The sequence below is a fragment of the Carassius gibelio genome, chromosome B5 (assembly GCF_023724105.1).
Source record: "Carassius gibelio isolate Cgi1373 ecotype wild population from Czech Republic chromosome B5, carGib1.2-hapl.c, whole genome shotgun sequence".
NCBI classification, from domain to species: Eukaryota; Metazoa; Chordata; class Actinopteri; order Cypriniformes; family Cyprinidae; genus Carassius; species Carassius gibelio.
In genome coordinates, this window is record NC_068400.1 from 30,691,384 (window position 1) to 30,705,160 (window position 13,777).

The 13,777-nt window shown below is 37.4% G+C and overlaps 1 protein-coding gene across 2 annotated transcripts in view; it reads left to right on the forward strand.

The window, feature by feature from the left end:
* The window catches only part of antxr2a (ANTXR cell adhesion molecule 2a), a 45,116-nt gene extending 34,190 nt beyond the window's left edge, over positions 1-10,926 (forward strand). For both annotated transcript variants that reach the window (XM_052555807.1, XM_052555806.1), the window contains one exon: positions 8,576-10,926. In XM_052555807.1, coding sequence (XP_052411767.1) covers positions 8,576-8,614 — 39 coding nt within the window. In that variant the 3' untranslated portion in view covers positions 8,615-10,926. The remainder of the gene's footprint in view (positions 1-8,575) is intronic.
* Positions 10,927-13,777: the final 2,851 nt, after the last annotated feature.

Here is a 13,777-nt window from a genome sequence, read left to right on the forward strand (position 1 = left end):
TTGTTTTCTTGTCAGTTTAGTCCAGGTACATATTTTGAAAAGATATGTTTAGTCTGCAATAAGCTGTGTTGATCTTAAATAATCTGTTAAGATTTCCTGCAATAGAAATGCAGCTGTGAGTTAATGGAAGTTGATGAGGAGATGAGCAAAAGGTCTGCAGAGAAGTAGCTGTGTAAGGTGTGACGTTGTGACTGGTGTCTGGTCTCCATGGGAGGCTGCAGCAGACGCTAGAGGAAAGGTCACGGGTTGTCTCCTATGGAACAATGGTGATCAAGAGGCTCAGACCGACTCAATGTGGTTATTTCTAGGTATTTGTAGTGATTATTGGCTTGAAGCATTGTTACACCTGTATGCAGTTGTCTTGTCTTTGAATAAGTGCTTGCACCCTGGAATCTTGAAAATGTTGTGAACATTTTTGGTGTGTATGTCGGAAGAATGTTGTTCTATTAAATTACTAGTTTTATTCTTCAATGTGTGTGTGTGTTTGTGTGTATGTGCCTGTGTGTTCTCCTCCTGACCAGTATGTTGTCTGACCAACTCAGGTCACATTAACCCAGTTCTCACAGTTGTGGTCTAGGAAAAGAAAAAAAAACACACACACACATACAGCTCTCCTTAGTAATGTAGTGTGGCCTGAAGCTGCTTCATGCTGTTAGATTTCCACTGTTGCTGTGCAATGATCAAGTTATTTACTGCTTACATTACCATGCGGCTTGATAAGCATATTTTCCCCAGTAGACATAACAAGATGGTTTATCACCAGGGTTGCTACTGAATATAGCAGGGTGTGCAGCCAGTGTGTATTTACACTCCTGTGCTTTATAGCACCACATAAATAAAGCTTTTCTCTACTGTAATTTAAAGCTGAATTTTTTTTGCATTAAATAATGAGGGGGACTTGCTCGTAAAGGCATCATTAGGTCATAAATCAAAATAAAATAGAATATGTGCAGACTCAACTGTTTGGAAACTTTCTGAGTAAATGATGAAGTATATACAAACTTCCCTTTTTTTTAATATGGACATTTGAATTTATTTTAATTTGTTTAGTTTCAATTGATTAGATTATTTAAATTAAATTTGACGCACTTAAAATAAACTTATATAAAATTTGAAGACATGATTATTGACGTATAACTAGTCCATAGTCTTTATAATCATTTACAAGGGTTACACAAAAAATAAAATGAGCTAGCCGATTTTCGTAGTATTTTAAATAGCTGTATACTTTCCTATACATTGCAGTTTCTCTAACAGGTCACCCATTGACCTCTTTGTGGGCTGGGTGCCAGAAGCGATTCTACACACATTAGCCTCATCACTAGTTTTAATGCATGCCACCCCATGGGATGGTAGGCGCCCTGGCACGTGTGTGTGGTCGAATCCAAATGGCAGGAATCTCACACGGATGCAACGCTGCTCCATCCTGACAGCTCCCTCCAATTACCGCCAGTCCTGTCGCATGCCTCCCATCTCTCTCTGGCCCAGATCACATGTGACCCCGCCTGCCGCCACGCTGGTGGAAGCGAAAGGGGAGACAGAGGAGTCCAAGGGGAAAGGGAGCCTCATACAGTACAAACATACACTTAGATGCTTTTTGCGCATTACTCTTCTCAGAAGCTTCTCTTTAGAGTTTTTGGTAGAACTGTTAGTCTATTACTGCATTAACACATTAAGTAAATTTCCCAAAAACTGTTTTTTTTACAATTATTTTTGCATTTGTATTTGCAAAATTTGATTCTGCTGTCTAAAGATTGAATTCTGCAGTAGTTTTGGTTGTTTTACCATAAATACAAAAAGTACTCTACATATAGACATAAAGTATGTATGTACTTTATTTACAAATTTCTAAGAGAGGGTTTGTGGTTAACAAAATGCTATAATTATAGAGTCAGATTAAATTTGCAAAAATAAATAACATGAAACATATTCAATCGCAAGTGCTAACATGCTGATTTTGACAGCCCTAGTTTTTAGATTGTGTGTTTTCTCTTGGACTGTGAGCCTGTGTGCAAGCTTATGGTTTTTGTGCAGCTGAATGTTTATCGTGTCTAGGGGCCTGACTGCAGGCCAGTTGAAGCTGCAGAGACAGGCCAGAAATGAAAAAGTACAGATGAGCCCAACAGCTTTGTTTGGATGCTCATTTGCAGTGTCGTGAGATTTCTCTGAGGAGGGGAAGAAGGGAAATAGTCACATACAAGCAGAGGAGTGAGGAAGTGGAGTTTTCAGTGGCTTGAGGTTTTCGGTAATTAAACACTGGAATTACAAACATGTTACGGCTCACATCATTTACAGTTTTCTCTCATGTAAAACAGTTTCAAATATTTGTATGCTTGTGCTGCGCACACTTCAAACATGAAAACTGTTTGAGAAAATACAGCTTTCACAGAGAGGAAAGCATTTTACTTTTTAATATATATAAAAAACATTTTTTTTATTTTTTTATATTTTTATTTTATTTGCAGTTAGCAGCTGAAGTATTGCTGAGAAAAAAAGCAAGAATGGGCTTTACATCATATAAAAATATATATCATATTTAGCAGACTTTTCATCGGCAGCTTGTGAAAATTATGACCAGTGTATCAATCGCTAAAATGAGCATCATTTTAAGCGTGAAGCATGAAACATTTATATATTTACAGCATTCAAAAACAACATTCCCTGTTCTTCAGATGGCAAGCCGGAGTAAATACCTGCTGTCTCAAGTTTTGCTATTCTGAAACATGTATTTAACTAAGAACAATCTTCTCCCATCTGATCCGCTGGCATCTGGCCAAACAGATTTCTCCCCCCTTATGATTATTTTATCACTTTAAATTCTTTATGATGAAACGCTGCAGTGGTAACCTTGCTGAAGCTGAGCAGGGCCTGGCTTTCACTGCTGCTATTTGGAATAGCTCTCCTCGGTGGCTCGTTCCTGCTCCCTCTGTTGGATTCTGCTTGTCCATTAGTGCCATCTGTGCCCGCCTGTGCCGTCTGTGAGCGCCTGCGCTCCGCCAAAATGACTGGCATTTTCTCTCAAACAACCAGGGGATGGTGCCCAGAGCTGTTAGCTGGCAATCATGTGCACTTTTTCTGACAAACGCGGGGACAGAAAGACAGGATGGGGAGCAGAAAACATCTGCAGATGTAGTGCAGCTTTGCATAAGCTACGTTCACAGGAAAATACTTTTCTGGTGACCATGCTGCTAAGCCGAGCTTTGTAAACTTGGGCCTGGTTTCACAGACAGGGCTTAGCCTAAACCAGGATTAGGCCATAGTTCAATTAGGACAATTAGGAGTTTGCATCTTAAGACAAAGTAAAGGCATTGACATGTTTTAAGATCAGTCGGTGCAAGTTTCTTTTAGTTAAAACAGCTCAGATTTACATATTAGTCTAGAGCTTAAGCCTTGTCTGTGAAACCGGGGGTTGATCTTTTCCAACACGTTGGTTCCCCAGAGCAAGTCATCTCCAGAGATCATATGATCAGCAAAATTACAAAAAGTCTACTTTGGTACCGAACTGACATAGGATTCAAGTAGGTTTGGGAACTCGAGAGCTCGTTAGCAAAAGAAAAACATTTGAAAAGTAGTTTGTAGTAAAAGAAACGATACTTAAAAAAGAACCAATCAAATTGTTATATGTAGTTTATGATTAGAAAATCAAACTTCTGTCAACTTTTGCTCACCGTAAAGTTGTTTCAAAAACCTCTTTCAAAATATAGTTTTTCTTCCACAGAAGAGAAAAAGCTCATACAGGTTTCAAATGAAATATGTAAATGAGAGAATTTAATGAGCAGTAATAATTAAGTGTAATCTGAATCATTCAATTTCTCTTACCTGCTTGTATTGTACTGTATGTTCATTTTGACTGCATCCGTGATTAAGATATTACTGTGAATATTTAGATTCTATTGTGTCTTGTACATGATAGTTAAAGGGATTGTTCACTCTAAAAGAAACATTTCTAAAAGCTTTCTCACCCTCATTTCATTCCAAACCTGTATCATTTTCTTTCTTCTGTGAAAACATAAAAGATGAAGATTTTAAGAATGCTAGTAGCCAAACATTTTGGTGACCACTGATTTGTATTGTACAGAGAGAGAGAGAGAGAAACAGAGACATCCCTCAAAATACATTCTTTTGTGAATAACATGATTTCATGAATTTCAGTTGTTTAAGATAGACTATAACTTAAAAAAAATAAATAGTGATTGACCAGTCATAAGTCATTACCTATTACCTACACTGCTGACATATATATCATTTTTGCAAGCATTTTATTTCCTTTCATTTTGTGACTCGCAACAAAGGAAAAAAAATACATACATTTGTCATTAAATGTTATTGTTCAGAACTAATCTGCTTTATAAGAAGATCTACATAACTAGATTCAGTCGTGTGATTTATATATATATGATTTACAGTGTTTGCTTGAATGAACTTGTAAAGACAGATCTGTGACAGATGCTTAAGCAAGCAGAGGTTAATGCTTTGTAGAATCTGTTTTTGTTTACTATCAGCTTTGCCTCTAATGTTATACCTCAAATGTGAGCCAGTAATGACCAGTTTGTAAGCATAATGACACCTAATGCCAGTGTTGGTTTTTTTCTACCGGTCTCTCAAGATTAAAAACCATCATTCTCCGGTAGTCGTCAGCTCTTGATTGCTGATCATATGCCACTTTATTTACCCAGAAGACTTGATTTGAGCCAGCAGGATTTGCTGAAAATATTGTGTCAGCAGGAGGGGGTATTTTATACCCTTGTAATTTACAGCACCTGTGTGCCTCCAAAAGACATTGTGGCTCATTGTGACTGTGGACTTAAATTCCAGGGATCACCACCACGCAGTCTGCTCTCGCTTTCAAAGCAAGCTGCGGGTAGAGCATTATAAGGTCGTCCAGAGCCTGTGAGACTCATGCTGACATGCTTTTTTCAAAATTGAATTCTTGTCAAAGGACCCGTTTTGATTCATCCGTGACAGCTACAGTTTCTCAACTGTAAAATCGAGAGCTTCTCCACTGTTTCTGGTGGCTCAAACTGTCCTTTTCTTGAGGCTTTAATGTATTCACTGTTCCAGTGCCTATATCACTTTTTAATGACTGGAAAATTTATCCAAGTTGTCAGCAGGCGTTAGATTTTAGGCTCTCTTGGCTTGGTTCTGAATCTCCACCAGACCAGATGGCGGTGCTATGTGGGCCGTATGTGGACCATGGGTGTGGAGATAGTGGGGGCCAGCTCTAGAGTGCAGGATTGCTCACATTCTGGCATTTTCCCTAGGCCTGTTTGCAGCTGCACTTCCTGTTCCATTTTGATCTTCTAAAATGTTCAATATGTGGGAAGGGTTTTGGAGGCAGCCCTTTTTCTTTGTAATGTCACAGTAGTTTTTATAAATAAGACAGAAAGGTTTCAGTGAAAGAAGATTATTTTATATGCAGTGTATTGCATGTAAACTTTGCACTTTTGCAAATAATGCATGCTCTTATAATGTATAAATCAAATGTTTATACAATTAAAAGTCCAAAATTGTTATATAAACAACAATTCAATTCATATATATTAATATAGCATTTTAAAAAAGGATCCTCAAATCTGGGGGATTTAGTTTAGGGTTTAGCTCTAACCCTAATCAAACACACCTGAGGATGCTAATCAATATTACAAAATCACAGTAAGGTGAGTTTGATCAAGGTAGGAGCTAAACTCTGCAGTGCAATGGCCCTCCAGGACAAGATTTTAGGAACCCTGATTTAAAATTTGCAAACACACCAACTACCAGTCAAATTCCATAATAAATGTTTTTAATATTTCTTAAAGGGGTCCCTTATGCTTCCAAACGCTGTATTTATTTGATACAAAATACAGCATAGTAAAACAGTAATATTGTGACATAGTCTTGTGCTGTTTTTCTATATTTAAAAATGTAATTAATTCCTGTAAAGGAAATTATCATAACTTCAGTCTTCAGTGGCACATGATCCTTCAGAAATCATTCTAATATTCTGATTTGCTGCTCAAGAAACATTTCTTTAAAAAAAATTAAAAAAGTTGTGCTGCTTAATATTTTTGTATTTATTTTATGTTGTTAATTTTCTTTATAGAACGTTAAAAAGAACAGCATTTATTTGAAATCTTTTTAACATTATAAATGTTTTGATTGTCAATTTTGATCATTTTAATGCATCCTTGGCCAATGCAAGTAATAATTTCTTTCAGAAAATCTTACAGATATTACTGTCCTTTTAACAATAGTGTTAAAAAGTATAACATTTAATTGGATTTTATATACATTATATACATACAGTTTTTGTGTGTGTGTGTGTGTGTGTGTGTGTGTATATATATAGTTAATGGACAAATATGTAAATATGTATACATCTTTTGAGGGGAATAAAATACTCATCATTGCATGAGATGAAATGGTCCTGAGAAGGACATGGGCTACTTTCCAAGTTCCACCTTTCTTAATTCATGGATCTCACTCCTTTTAAGAACAGAAAGTGCAAGACGGCTCCTCTGGGAGTTCTAGGGTTGGAGGAATCAAGCTGTTCCAGAGAGTGGCTAGCAGAAGATGAGATGCAAAAACACATGCAGACCCCTCTTTTGGACAGGTGCCCAAGAACACGGCTAATCAGAGCAGCAGACATCTTTCTGGGAAGTCTGGTGGCCGTCAGAATGGTGCGGCTCGGAGAGCGCTCCAAAGAGCAGAGATGGAGGGGTAATGATGGCCCCCCAACAGGCCGTCTCTGTTTGACTGATCTGTATAGGTGTAGCATATGTGTGGGGTCACAGAGGTGAAGCTCTTGATGAACTGAGCCTTGTGTGATCTCTTTAAGATGGCATGAAACCATGAGAAATCTCTGATCAGGCCAATCAAGCCTCTTTCTAGTTTTTAATATACTCTGTGTGGTGTAATTATTCCTTCTTTTATGTATTCAGCAATTATCAACTGATGTTGTTTGATATTTGTGCCTTCATGGGAGAATAATTGAACGTTATTTGTTCTGCATATTGACCAGTTTAGTGCAAAGAACTTGCAGTCAGACTCATTTTATAAACATGAATCAAAATTTGCATCAGATTTGATTGAAATATAATTGTATTTATACTATTTAAAGAATTCAGACACAAAGGAAGTGTAACATTTTAAATCCATCTCCTCTTGACATCTGCATTTTGCAAGTCTCAAGTGAGAAGAACAAGTAAAAATGTCTCTTCAGCGTACTCTCTCTACTTTTACCCACGACACCCTGTCCAATGCCATCACCTTGACATCTAGCCCATGGTCCTTCTATTCTCGTGACACAGGTGGGCTCTGTCTGTCTCAGAGTGTCCAATGCCAAGTCCTCTTGCCTGGGAGCGATAGAGTTAAAATGGGTCTGACCGTGCCGTGGGTTTGGGTATGACCGTATTGCTCGGCACCTGGTCGACTCCTATAGCAGAGCCTCACGCAGCCTTTGTAGCGAAGGCGGACAGCTTTTCAGAGTTCCTGCTTCAAAGCCTGCAAAATCCAGGAAACTTAGCCACACAATCAACCGTGGCCAAAACAGCATCTGATGTGCCTTATTTGTTGACGGAGTGAGATCTATCGCAGAGGGTGCGCCTCGCTTGGCTTACAATGCAGGGACAACGTAAAGCCCGTATTCATGGATAGTCTATGAAGACGCTGGGATTCTTCCAACATCTAATGCCAATTGTGACTTGAAACTAGGGCAGGCTACTGTGATGTTCGTTTTTCATTGTTGGTTGTTACACACTAGTTATCAGTCATACATGCTGGGAAAAATATATTAGCTCTCAGTGTTAAAAATGCTTAGGTTCTGTAGAACATTTATAAATCCTGCACATGTGTATGTGTGTGTGTGTGTGTGTGTGTGTGCGTGTGCATGCATGTGAGAGTGTGTATGGTGGTTATACGCTAGGCGAGAGCTCCCTCTTGGTGCCAGTGTACCCAGTTTCTCCAGCTGATGAGACACACACTATATAACAATGAGAGATACGATGACACTGTGTGCCAAAATAAAACATTTTCCAGGATTATTTTACATTATTTTCAACAGAAATACTCAAAATGTATATTTTTAAAAAGTAATGATAATAAAAATAATAATAATACACTTGTTATTTGTGAGGAAAATGTGATCATTACATTTAACCCCATGATATGATGTTTTATTATGTATATATCAATATTATATATGTATATATATATATATATATATATATATATATATATACTATTCATGTATTAAAATATTTTATATGTAGTCTGCATATAATATTTGAAAGTAAATTATATATTTGTGGACAAGTGAGGTGAGGGCCATTGTGACAAAAAGCCATGATGATTGATGTCTGTACATAGTATTATACATAAAGGTAATAAAAAAAATCTGAAATACTGTAATTTTATATATACATATATATGGCACAAAAATGTTTGTATTGTTATTATTATGATTTTTATTTTTATTGTTGTTGTTGTTGTTTACAATAATTTAATGAATGTAAAAATAGTTATAATACTAAAACATGAATCACTTAAACTGGAAGAATCAATCAATCAGTTAATTATCCTTTTCTTTTTCTTCTAGGGACGCTGTATGAACTTCAGTCGGGTGCAGCATCAATAGATGACAGCATCCCGTCTCTGAAATACTTTGACTTCCAAGTTTATCAGATGGAACAACGGGAAAAAAACAGAATTTCCTCGAGATGACATAGCTTATCATTGGCCACTTCAGAGTATCTTGTTCAGGCTTTCCAAAACTTATAATTCTGCTATCTCTCAAGCTACTCAATGGCAAGGGGATGACTAGATAGATCAACAACAAAAAAAAGTGTCTGATTTTGCAGCGGATCTGGTTAGCTTTAATGCAAAGCAAAGGCTTTTTCATGTTCTGACCATATTGTGTCTTCTGTGAAAAAAAAGAATCTTATGGACACAGACGGAGGCTATTTCAAAAAAAAAAAAAAAAAACGAATGAGATGAGGCTCTTTGCCGTTGGCTGAGAAGTAGAACTAATCCCAGTAGGCTCATGGAGTGCAGTAGTACTTTGCCTCTTGGCAGTGTCTCTTCACAAAAATCTCTCCAAGCCCACTATTGTCGGATGCCTAGCGGGGCTTCTTTGACTGGAGATCCTGTCATTTTAAGTGCACACGCATGACAAATTGTAGACAGAACGCCCTAAGGTATTGGACGCAGTAAGACTTTGCCCTTTAGTTTGTGAAGACACCTTTCTATCAATGCGAGGACAGCGCAGAGAAATTAATAGAGCGTTATTGCACCGCAAGACACCCTGTGACCAAAGATTCCGGCAAGGATTTGAGGGACAGATTTACCTCCGGTGGTTGGTGCTTCCTCCCCATTTATTTGGCAGTCTGTTCTGTGCTCACTAATGCATAGACCTTTCACAATTCAGAAACATGCCCCTCAGTTAAAGTTTTAACACATCAATAAAGCTGTCCAGCCACAACCAGATCTCGCTAAATTTGTGCACAAGTTGGCATTGGAATATCAAACTTTGATAGATCTTAAGGCAACTTTAGAGATTCTTCTTTTGTATGAGATTTTCTGTAGAAATTAAAGAGTTCCTCAGCTGTGCTAATGTGACACCCTCATTCGATATACTCGGAAGATCAAACCGAAAGGGGCGACGGACGGATGAGTATTGTTCATTTCCAGAAATTATCCACATCACACTCCCCCCTCCACTTGCGCACAGAAAAGCGAGCAATATATATTTATTTTAGATTTCTTTAACGCGCTGTCACGACGCCGATCGCGAATGATGTCAGTGTCAGTGGAAACACTGTGGGGGAGGAAGGGGGCGGCAGCTGAAGAAAAAGGCTCGAACGATCCAGTCACTTTCGATACGCTACTTCAGATGCAAAATGGATATTCGAGTCGAAATCTGACAAAGCGTGCCGGCTTTGACGGGAAGTGGTATAGACAATGACCAGTGGCTGGGTCAGTGGGATGTCTCAGTGCAAGCAGGGAAGCTTATCAAATGACACTAAAAATAAGTTCAACAACCATCAAGTTTGAGGGGGGAACAGAATGGGGCGCAGTGGCTCACATTCGGTGGGCATGCAAGTGTGCAAGATGGCAGGACCGTTGGGGGAGAAAAAGCCCTTGTTTAATGATTTCTTTGTTTCTATCATCCTAATTGTAGGGACATTAATTATTGCTCCCCTCCACCCACCCACCCCAAAAAAAGAACAGAATACGTTCATAGAAAAGTTCAAACATTTGAAATGGTTCCCGGAGTGGCACTTATAAGTTAAGCTAATGCACTTCTTTGGATAGCTAGGTGAGTGTCATTTACAGCCTCATTTTTATGTGTATTTTTCATGTCACAGATCATAGAATATCAGTTCAGTGTTAGAATTTTTTTTTATTAGGTTAGTTATAACATGGCTTAATATTTTTATCAGCTCCTTACATGCTATTAATCCTCCTCAACATTACCAGAGCACATCTGCTTTCTCTTTATTATTGCTTTTTTGTATTTACCTTTTACATGGTTATATTTATGTTTTCACTTCATTTGTGGTCCTTGTGTATTTTTATGTATTTTATATGACCCTTTAATGTATTTGTAGAAAAACTGATTGTAAACTTTGTGTAGCAGATTGGGTTTGTTCTTAGTATTAATGAACTTAGCACACCAGCTATTAAAAAATAATGTTAGCAATTTTTGTAAAAAAAGAAGAAGAAAAAAAGAAAGAGAAGCTAATTGCACCTGTTTTAACTTTAAAATAGAATAGGGTCACAAAGTTTTGATGTAGAAATTGGACTGCAAAACAAGGATTTATTTCATTTTTAAGCAACTCTGTGATGACAGTTGTGCACTATTTGTTGTACATAAAAAGGCAAGGAAATAATGTATTGGTACTAATAATTTAATTTAATTTAATTAAAACCCATTATGTTTAGAGACAATTTTTTTTCTATATATATTAGCACTTGTGGCCTTTGTGATTATAGTGGCTCATGTCTCGCTGCAGTCCAGTCAATGAATGTAATTTCAAAGTAACTTGTATTTATTTCCCTCTGAAAACAGTGGGTCTGCAGATATAAACTTCACCAGTGCACTGGTTAAAAAGTACCATTAGTACTAGTAGTGCACAGAAAGAAAAAAAAAATGTTAAAATGTACATACATTTTAAAGTAATGGTAATAAAAACAAATACTGAAATTGTGAAAAGCAATGGGCAGTAAATTTGCCTTCACTGAAGGCAGCGCTCTTTATACACTGGCACTGACCAGTGACCACTGCATTTTACACTCATTTTACAAAATTGACATTCAACTTCTTGATTTGTTTCTCACCCACATGAGAAGCTAAGAAATCATTTGATCTGTTAAAGAAAGCTAGAGACACTCGGATCCACCATGAAAATTAGATTGTGTTCACTGTCAGTCATACTGTATTAGGGTTTTTTCTATTTTTCTGCAGTTGTCTTATGCTATAGTGATGACACCATACACATCATTTAGTACATCTCAGCATGATCTCACATGACAGATCTCAGGGCAATCTCATTTTATCTCACTTTCACATTTTCCTTTATTCAGCCATCAGAGTTTCAGATATTTGTGTATCTTTTGTAATTGCATTTTTGCATTTATTTCTATTAAATAAATGGCACTTTTTTTTAAATGAAGCTGTGTCCTTTCTAAACACCTGTCAGTATCACTGAACTTCAATGATTCATCACACTTAAGAAGATTACTCACTGTTCATGATTCAGAACAGCTTACACTCAGTAATAGTGAGTTATCAAAAGCCATATTTTCATATGATAAACTGCTTTAAACCAAAACATCTGCTTATCTGTCTTATCTGACTATTAGCAGAACTGGACTTGACGTTTTGAACTGTTTTAAATACACATCTCTTCTTTAGCTAACAGTATTTGAATGCATGTTTAGAATGCCATTTTCAATGCAACACACTGAAAATGGTTCATTTCTGTTTTTGGGGCTCATGCAGTCACCATTAGTCCGTTTATACATATATACTGTATAATAACAAATGAGAATCTAAATTATTTCGAGTTCTTGCTACACTGCACATGTACACATTTAGATCTACCTTACAATTTTAGGCTGTGCACATAACTCATTTATCTCTATCCATCCAGCTGCACAAGGGCCTTTTTAAGCATATATTCAACCATCATTACACCTACAGGATTCCCACCTAACCCTGCTCAGCTGTGCGTCGTACTCCAGCAATGCGTGACCAAAAGCTTCACAGAGTTCAGTGCTGCTCATAATTTCCCATTGAAATGAGGCATTGAGACATTTTACACACCTGGTTATGACCATAAAACCACCTCTTTTAAAGTCAAAACTTGTGCTTTGACACAACATTAGGTCTCAAAAGGAAATTTTCCATTTAATGTAAAGGTGAGTTGAGTGGCATGGCTCATTATCACAGGTTCACACTGTTTGATAGAAGTGTTATGGGGCATAAATGCTGAATTATACAATTTTTAATTCATCTTTCAAGTTTGATGAAGTGGAACGTCAAAATATCTACCAAAAAAATCGTTGGAATTAAATGGGTTGATTTTCATTTTTGATTTAATCCCTACATACACCCTTTAGAATTTTTCAGATTGTTATTGTTTTATATTTTTTAGCTTTTTCTGAAAAAAAAAAAAAGTTACAGTTTGTGTTATCAATTACAGAAAAAGGTTATATTGTTCTAAAAGAGCAGGAGGTGCTTCCTGTACTAAATCAGACAGGATTTCCTCACCTAATGGCCATAAAACAGAATCCTTACTTCTTTGATTGTTTTCACGGAAAAGCCCGATTAATGCAGCTGTTCTCTATGTAAGCTGGTCTGGGTTTACAGGTTATCCCGATTTTCACAGTTGTCTAAGAATTGTGGTTACGGTGATTAAACGCTGCAGAAACAAAGGTTTCTTTTAAGACCATCTTGTTAGACTTGACACTTGCGTTTGTGCAAAGCATTTCAAAGTGAATAAAACCTAATCCAGCTTATGCTGTAAAGAGTAGAATCGCAATGCGCCACATGTGGAATGTGCAGGTGGTGGATTACCGAGTTATGGTATTTTACTAAATGTTTTTTTTTTAGCACTTACAACTATTACATGTGGTTTTAGTGATTTTTCCCTCCTATGAATGTTGAAAAAAGCAAAGCAACCATGAGGCATTAGCTGACACTGACTCCAGCACACTCACCTCAGTGCTGGGAGGGTTAGAGGGGGAGCGAATTGCTCCGTCTGTTAATGCTAAAAACCAACATACGAGTGTCAGTTCACTTTTGACTCCAGCTTGAGAGCAAAAATATTGCTCTCCACACACTGTGCTACAAAAGCCACAGACACAGCTCTCAGCCAATCCCATCAAACTGCATCAAATGAGGGCGGAGCTTTCAGCAGCTTACAGAAGTCACCTTGCCACTGGTCAGAAAAGTTCAGTTAATGTACATGGAAAGAAACGATGACCGGCGGTGATTTTACTGCTGGTTTCAGAGCCTTTTTGTAATCAAATGCCAAGAGCAGCTTTTAGAATTTTACAGCAGATGTTTGAGCGAATTGTATCAATATTTCCGGTTGCAGCAGTAGGAAAATTTCCTTTTATTTCCTCATTTGCTGAACAGTTCTAAATATTAGCAAAGTGCAAGTGATCAAAAGATGATAGCTGTAAAGCGATCAGCGACATATGTCTGACAATGCTTCAATTGTCATTTACGAGGGACGTTTGAAGAATGCAGACTATTCCAGTTGGTTCCAGCTCAGCCAATACTGCCCATGAT